This window comes from Coregonus lavaretus, assembly GCF_964263955.1.
Source record: "Coregonus lavaretus genome assembly, contig: HAP1_SCAFFOLD_3452, whole genome shotgun sequence".
Classification (NCBI taxonomy): Eukaryota; Metazoa; Chordata; class Actinopteri; order Salmoniformes; family Salmonidae; genus Coregonus; species Coregonus lavaretus.
The window spans coordinates 12,501-21,077 of NW_028165973.1; the positions used below are offsets into that span (position 1 = coordinate 12,501).

Sequence of the window (8,577 nt, forward strand, 5' to 3'; positions counted from 1 at the left end):
GCAGATGTTATTGTGGGTGTAGCGGAATGCATTTACTTTCATGTCTACATCAATATGTCTGGTCAGATAAATGAGATTACAACCATTAGAACACCAGTGGAGACTGCTGAGCGGAGGATAGCTCATAATAATGTCTGGAACGGAGTCCATGGAATGGTATCAAACACATCAAAGACTAGGTTTCCATGTGTTTGATACCATACCATTTACTCCATTCCAGCCATTATTATGAGCTGTTCTCCCCTTAGCAGTCTCCACTGGTGAAAACACAGTTTCCTGTTTTCTAACAGGACATAACTGGTTGCAATGTCAAGTCATGGTTAGGTTGTCACTGATTGTGTACATTTTTTTAGATGTCCTGTTTAGGGTGATAAAATTCAGCTAACTTTCCCCAAATTCCCAGATTTTCCAGAAATCCTGGTTGAAGGAGTCCGGATTTCCTGCTTATTCCTTTCCGTGTCCAGGCGTCTTACAGCCGGGATTTCTGGAAAACCTGTGAATTTTGGGAGTTACCATAATTTTGCAACCCTAAACAGGACATCTAAAAAAACTTACGCAATCAGTGAACAACCTAACCATGACGTGACATTGCAACCAGTTGTGACTGCTGGGTAACAGAGGAAGCCTTTTGGTATTTATCTTAGTTATTATAACCTCACAGTTAACAGTCTGTAAACAAGAGGTGAAAATGTTATCAGTCTGTTTAATCAAATACACCAGTGCTCATTGATCTCCTCAAATTATTGGCTGGATGTTAATTAGATAAGGAAGTGCATATCGACCAACCAGGTGAGTTAATGTGATGTGGATTATTATTGGCTGTTGTTGTGATTGCCTGCGTGAATGATGTAATTGTTTATTAAATCAATGGGTGTTTGACCGAATGAGGGTTTGAACCCAGGTCTCCAGCGCCACAAGACTGTGTTAGCCTGCTGAGACAAAGCCTAGGCATTGGCTCTGTTTTCAGGTCTCCGGCAAGGTTCATCATCGCACAAGTGTGGTTCACTGAACCACCTCTGTTACAGGTGGGTGGGTGTTTGTCTCCTAGTAAAGGTGTGGTAACATTTTGGGGTGGGTTTTTTCACTCTTACCGATGATGAACAGAATCTCCACCAAGATGTCGCTGTAACTGGGGGGGTTGCGAGACCCGGAGCCACCCCCCTCGTCCCGCCCCTCCACCACAGTGAAGCAAACGTTATAGGGCACGGTGATGGCCACATAGAAAGTGGCCAGGAGGATGAGCCAATCCCAGCCCGCCTTGAAGGTCCCGTAGTGTAGCAGGATGAAGCGGGACTTTGGGGTGGCAGCCACCTTGTACTCAGGGATGGGGTTGGGGGTCGCCCCAAACATCCTCTGGGGAGAAAATGACACATCATAACAACATGAAAACACACACCAAGACATCATCACAGAGGTCAATGAAAATGATATATTGAATCAATAAAGTCCATGTGGGAGCTTGAGACAGATACGAAGAGGACTGCCATGGGGTGGAAGGAGCTGGAGAAGACTCCCCAGAACAGATGGACAGAAGTCCTGATGACCTATACTCCCAAAGGAGTGATGGGCCTAAGTAAGTAAGTAATTCCATGACTGATAAAGGGTTTATCCTTATGAACAAGCCTGATCCCAGAGCTATTGATGCTGTCTTGCCAAGCGCTATGGTTGCCAAATGGCCAGATAATCACCATAGGAGTTAGCTAAACAGCACCACCAGATCTTGAACCATGGCTACTAATAAAAGTGTTATTATGATCCCAATTTTAGCTCCAAGACGATGGCAGTTTGGAAAAAAACAAAAAAAGTAAATTGTGCTGATATACTGGCGCACTGAACCATGTCGCGCGCCGTAGTTTAAGAACTCTGTGGGCAGTGTTGAAAACAATGACGTCATATCTTTATGCACCTTCGCCATTGAAATGTTGAGGAAGTGATTAGCCATAGGAGTGGTGGTTTGATGTTCTGGGTGCTTATATGGGCTGTATTGGACAATAGAAGAGTGTTGATAGGATGAGATATGGGCTGTATTGGACAATAGAAGAGTGTTGATAGGGTGACGTGAGATGTATTGGGCAAACATGGGGCTAACTGGGTGATATGAACTGGGTGATATGGGGACGTGTTGGACAACACTGAATGCTGATAGGGTGTGATATGGGACGTGTTGGACATCACTGAATGCTGATAGGGTGAGATATGGGACGTGTTGGACATCACTGAATGCTGATAGGGTGAGATATGGGACGTGTTGTGCAACGCAGAGCTCTAATAGACCCCGCATAATGCATTGCTCTTTACAGTACTATACTGTAATATAGAATTCCAGTAGCTAACTGCAAAGATTTTTGCTGTAAATTTCCATCCATGTGTTACAGTGTACTCACGTTGTTGATCTTGAGCTTGCTCTTGTCCTGTTTTTGCAAGTGTCCAGACAGCTGGTAGAGTACGGCCCGGCTACGCCGGCGGTTGTTGTCAAAGCCTGGGGGGCGGGTGATCTTGTGCACCTCCAGACCTGTCTCCTCGTCTGGGGACAGGCAGGCCGAGGGGTGGGGGTGGAGGGAGACAATATCCTTTTGATGTACTGTAATTAGCTTATTCATTTTTCATCAGATAACTGTCAATGTATCTCTCTCCCTCTCCCTCCAACCCCCTCTCTCCCATTTTCCCTTCATCTGAACCTCCCTCCCTCACCAGTGTCTGAGTCTTGTCCATGGTCCCCCTCGTCCTTCTTGGTATCTGTGATGTCCTTGTGGGATACCAGGAACAGCACCACCTCTCCCTTCTCGTTCTTGATGGGCACTATGTCCAGCAGACACCAGAACTGGTCTCCTGAGATACAGACAGACACACAGACAACCAAAGGTCAGAGATAAGGAAAACATATACAGTGAGGGAAAAAAGTATTTGATCCCCTGCTGATTTTGTACGTTTGCCCACTGACAAAGACATGATCAGTCTATAATTTTAATGGTAGGTTTATTTGAGAGACAGAATAACAACAAAAAAATCCAGAAAAACACATGTCAAAAATGTTATAAATTGATTTGCATTTTAATGAGGGAAATAAGTATTTGACCCCTCTGAAAAACATGACTTAGTACTTGGTGGCAAAACCCTTGTTGGCAATCACAGAGGTAAGATGTTTCTTGTAGTTGGCCACCAGGTTTGCACACATCTCAGGAGGGATTTTGTCCCACTCCACTTTGCAGATCTTCTCCAAGTCATTAAGGTTTCGAGGCTGACGTTTGGCAACTCGAACCTTCAACTCCCTCCACAGATTATCTATGGGATTAAGGTCTGGAGACTGGCTAGGCCACTCCAGGACCTTAATGTTCTTCTTCTTGAGCCACTCCTTTGTGGCCTTGGCTGTGTGTTTTGGGTCATTGTCATGCTGGAATACCCATCCACAACCCATTTTCAATGCCCTGGCTGAGGGAAGGAGGTTCTCACCCAAGATTTGACGGTACATGGCCCCGTCCATCGTCCCTTTGATGCAGTGAAGTTGTCCTGTCCCCTTAGCAGAAAAACCCCCCCAAAGCATAATGTTTCCACCTCCATCTTTGACGGTGGGGATGGTGTTCTTAGGGTCATAGGCAGCATTCCTCCTCCATACACGGCGAGTTGAGTTGATGCCAAAGAGCTCGATTTTGGTCTCATCTGACCACAACACTTTCACCCAGTTGTCCTCATCATTCAGATGTTCATTGGCAAACTTCAGACGGGCATGTACATGTGCTTTCTTGAGCAGTTGGACCTTGCGGGCGCTGCAGGATTTCAGTCCTTCACGGCGTAGTGTGTTACCAATTGTTTTCTTGGTGACTATGGTCCCAGCTGCCTTGAGATCATTGACAAGATCCTCCCGTGTACTTCTGGGCTGATTCCTCACCGTTCTCATGATCATTGCAACTCCACGAGGTGAGATCTTGCATGGAGCCCCAGGCCGAGGGAGATTGACATTTATTTTGTGTTTCTTCCATTTGCGAATAATCGCACCAACTGTTGTCACCTTCTCACCAAGCTGCTTGGCGATGGTCTTGTAGCCCATTCCAGCCTTGTGTAGGTCTACAATCTTGTCCCTGACATCCTTGGAGAGCTCTTTGGTCTTGGCCATGGTGGAGAGTTTGGAATCTGATTGATTGATTGCTTCTGTGGACAGATGTCTTTTATACAGGTAACAAGCTGAGGTTAGGAGCACTCCCTTTAAGAGTGTGCTCCTAATCTCAGCTCATTACCATAAAAGACACATGGGAGCCAGAAATCTTTCTGATTGAGAGGGGGTCAAATACTTTTTTTCCCTCATTAAAATGCAAATCAATTTATAACATTTTTGACATGCGTTTTTCTGGATTTGTTTGTTGTTATTCTGTGTCTCACTGTTCAAATAAACCTACCATTAAACTTATAGACTGATCATTTCTTTGTCAGTGGGCAAACGTACAAAATCAGCAGGGGATCAAATACTTTTTTCCCTCACTGTACACACATACACATACATATCCTTTAAAAATATATATATATTCCCCTTTATTACTTTCCAACCCCGCCACCCTTTCCCCACTTGGAGTAAACTAGTGAACAACAACGCCTAGGCCTCTACTTCCAGCCCATACCCACTATCTACATTTTATGGACACAGTCAATTTTACAGTAATTACATTTTGTTTGTTCTTTCTCCTGAACTTCTTCTACTCTCAACCTCTCCGATCATTTTCATGATGTCCATCCGGTTTGCTTCTATATGCCATATCTTTCTAACTGTGCTCCTTCACAAAAGCTCCCAACCTACAACCCATACACTTATTATGGACACAGCGTGCCTACATTATTAGTTATCTTGTTATTGTTTGTTGGAAGAGGCAGTTTACTCGCTCGCCGTCGGATCCTTACAAGGCACCACGACCTATGTCCACGATATCTCCGTCTCTTCCTCATGCGAATGACGGGGATTTGGGCCTTGTCGGGTGTCTGTAGAAATCTTCGTCCAGTACGAGGTGAGTAATCGCTGTCCTGATATCCAGAAGCTCTTTTTGGTCATAAGAGACGGTGGCAGAAACATTATGTGCAGAATAAATTCCAAATAACGCGAAAAAAACACACACAATAGTACAACAGGTTAGAGGGCTGTAAAACGGCAGCCATCTTCTCCGGCGCCATCTTTCTTAAATGGAAGACGTTTGGAACCACCAAGACTCTTCCTAGAGCTGGCCATCCGGCCAAACTGAGAAATCAGGGGAGAAGGGCCTTGGTCATGGAGGTGACCAAGAACCTGATGGTCACTATGATAGAGCTCCAGAGTTCCTCTGTGGAGATGGGAGAACCTTCCTGAAGGACAACCATCTCTGTAGCACTCCACCAATCAGGCCTTTATGGTAGAGTGGCCAGACGGAAGCCACTCCTCAGTAAAAGGTACATGACAGCCCACTTGGAGTTTGCCAAAAGGCACCTAAAGGACTCTCAGACCATGAGAAACAAGATTCTCTGGTCTGATGAAACCAAGATTGAACTCTTTGGCCTGAATGCCAAGAATCGCGTCTGGAGGAAACCTGGCACCATCCCTACGGTGAAGCATGGTGGTGGCAGCATCATGCTGTGGGATGTTTTTCAGCGGCAGGGACTGGAAGACTTGTCAGGATCGAGGGAAAGATGAACGGAGCAAAGTACAGAGAGATCCTTGATGAACACCTGCTCCAGAGCGCTCAGGACCTCAGACTGGGGCGAAGGTTGACCTTCCAACAGGACAACGACCCTAATCACAAAGCCAATACAACGCAGGAGTGGCTTCGGGACAAGTCTTTGAATGTCCTTGAGTGACCCAGCCAGAGCCCGGACTTGAACCCAATCGAACATCTCTGGAGAGACCTGAAAATAGCTGTGCAGCAACGCTCCCCATTCAACCTGACAGAGCTTGAGAGGATCTGCAGAGAAGAATGGGAGAAACTCCCCAAATACAGGTGTGCCAAGCTTGTAGCGTCATACCCAAGAAGACTCAAGGCTGTAATCGCTGCCAAAGGTGCTTCAAGAAAGTACTGAGTAAAGGATCTGAATACTTATGTAATGTGATATTTCAGTTTTGTTTTTATTTTTTATCTGCAAACATTTCTAAAACCCTGTTTTTGCTTTGACATTGTGGGGTATTGTGTGTAGATTGATGAGGGGAAAAACAATTTGATCAATTTTAGAATAAGGCTGTAACATAACAAAATGTGGAAAACGTCAGGGGGTCTGAATCCTTTCCGAATGAACTGTACATAGACTTGAATTGTGTGTCTGTCCCAGTTCCTAGTAAATATACTCCTTTAGTCACTGAGGAAATCAAGTGTAAATCTGTCAAGTGTACGAACAGATTGTTGTCTCAGTGATACTAATCGCTCCACTGAAATTAAATGAAGTTTGACATGACACACTAATAAAATAGTCTGTATCCTCGACTTGTTGCATAACTCACTTGACTCATGCAAGGTCTTTGTGATAATGAAATAGAACATTGTGTTTGATACGCTGAAAGGCTTGATACGCTGAAACGTGTCACAGTGTTCCATTGAACGTTGTGTTTATTCTCCCTGACAGAGGCTTGATACGCTGAAACGTGTCACAGTGTCCCATTGAACATGCCACCCCAATAAAGCCATTTTCATATAATGAAGAAAATCATATACTGTAGGAGGAATTTACTGTCAGTGTTAGTGGTTGAAAGCTTGAAGGTCAAATGTAATAGAAATGTAGCAGGTCTAGAGTTTTTCTGTCTTGGGTATGTTGTTGATGCTGGTTGTGTAAAAATGACACAAAGTCTGGAGTCAACCAAATCTGGAATCAGCCAGCTGCCCTCCTGCTAAAAAAAAAGCTGAACATGGTTTACTCTAGATAACAGTGGCTCTGTGTATCCTCATGGGGGCCGTTCAAAATATTAGTTTTCTGTCCGATGCTCGGATAAACAGGCACTACCTGGCAAAGACTTCTTTCTGTTGCTCAATAGTGTCTGGCCTGCACAAGTTGTGGCAATGTTGTATTAAAATTAAATTGAAATAAAATGCAGGTACAAAACTAAGATCGTCGCCGAAAACAAAGACGGTTCTGCCAAGTTGTTCTGCGGAGTTATTCATTTTCTCCCTCTCTCACTTGTCCACTCAAGCTTAACATTATTGTCATCTATCGCCCACCAGGTGCCGTTGGAGAGTTCCTCAATGAGCTTGACACCTGATAAGCTAATTTCCTGACGATGGCTCACCGCTCTTCGTACTGGGCGACTTCAACCTCCTGACGTATGCCTTCGATTAATTTCTCTCCAACTCTCTCTTTCCCCTCCTTGCCTCTTTTGACCTCACTCTTTCCCAATACGCTTGACCTCATCTTTACTACGTTGTTTTCTGTCTCCCTTTCCTCCAACCCTATCCACTCAACCCCTACCCAGATGGTCATGCGCCGTGGCAATCTTTGCTCTCTCTTTCTCCCACTACTCTCTCCTCATCTATCCTATCATCTCTCCCTTCTGTTAAATCCTTCTCCCTCCTGTCTCCTGATTCTGCCTCTTCGACCCTACTCTCCTCCTTTTCCGCATCCTATGACTCGCACTGTCCCCTTTCCTCCTGGCCGGCTTGGCCCTCCCCTCCTGCTCATTTCGAGTTTACAGAACAGGGCTGCGGGCAGCTGAGTGACAGAACAGGGCTGCGGGCAGCTGAGTGACAGAACAGGGCTGCGGGCAGCTGAGTGACAGAACAGGGCTGCGGGCAGCTGAGTGACAGAACAGGGCTGCGGGCAGCTGAGTGACAGAACAGGGCTGCGGGCAGCTGAGTGACAGAACAGGGCTGCGGGCAGCTGAGTGACAGAACAGGGCTGAGGGCAGCTGAGTGACAGAACAGGGCTGCGGGCAGCTGAGTGACAGAACAGGGCTGCGGGCAGCTGAGTGACAGAACAGGGCTGCGGGCAGCTGAGTGACAGAACAGGGCTGCAGGCAGCTGAGTGACAGAACAGGGCTGTGGGCAGCTGAGTGACAGAACAGGGCTGAGGGCAGCTGAGTGACAGAACAGGGCTGAGGGCAGCTGAGTGACAGAACAGGGCTGCGGGCAGCTGAGTGACAGAACAGGGCTGCGGGCAGCTGAGCGAAAATGGAGGAAAACTAAACTTCCGGAGGACCTATCATCCTTTCCCTCCCTCCTCTCTACCTTCTCTTTCTCTGTATCTGCTGCTAAAGCCCCTTGCTGCCACTCTAAATTTCAAGATAACCCTAGGAAACTATTTTCCATCTTCTCTTCCCTCCTTAATCCTCCACCCCCTCCCTCCTCCATCTCTGCGGATGACTGTGTCAACCACTTTGAAAAGAAGGTTGATGACATCCGCTCCTCATTCACTCAGCCTATTGAGTCCATTGGTCTCACTCACATAGAACTACCCTACGCCATGACCTCTTTCACCACTCTCTCTCCAGATGAAATCATGCGACTAGTGAGGTCTGGCCGCCCGACATTCTACCCGCTTGACCCCATCCCCTCCTCCCTTTTCCAGATCATCTTTGAAGACCTTCTCAAATTCCTCACTTCCCTCATCAACTCTGACTTCAAAATGGCCTGAGTCGCTCCCCTC

General features: G+C 46.2%; 1 protein-coding gene across 1 annotated transcript in view; it reads right to left on the minus strand.

Annotated features, from left to right (window-relative positions):
* The window catches only part of LOC311115255 (voltage-gated inwardly rectifying potassium channel KCNH3-like), a gene marked incomplete at both ends in the record, with an annotated part of 11,234 nt that extends 4,695 nt beyond the window's left edge, over positions 1–6,539 (minus strand). Inside the window, 4 exons of the mRNA XM_084190450.1 lie at positions 1,092–1,353; positions 2,385–2,524; positions 2,692–2,829; positions 6,446–6,539. Coding sequence (XP_084046576.1) covers positions 1,092–1,353; positions 2,385–2,524; positions 2,692–2,829; positions 6,446–6,539 — 634 coding nt within the window. The remainder of the gene's footprint in view (positions 1–1,091; positions 1,354–2,384; positions 2,525–2,691; positions 2,830–6,445) is intronic.
* Between the last annotated feature and the right edge of the window lie 2,038 nt (positions 6,540–8,577).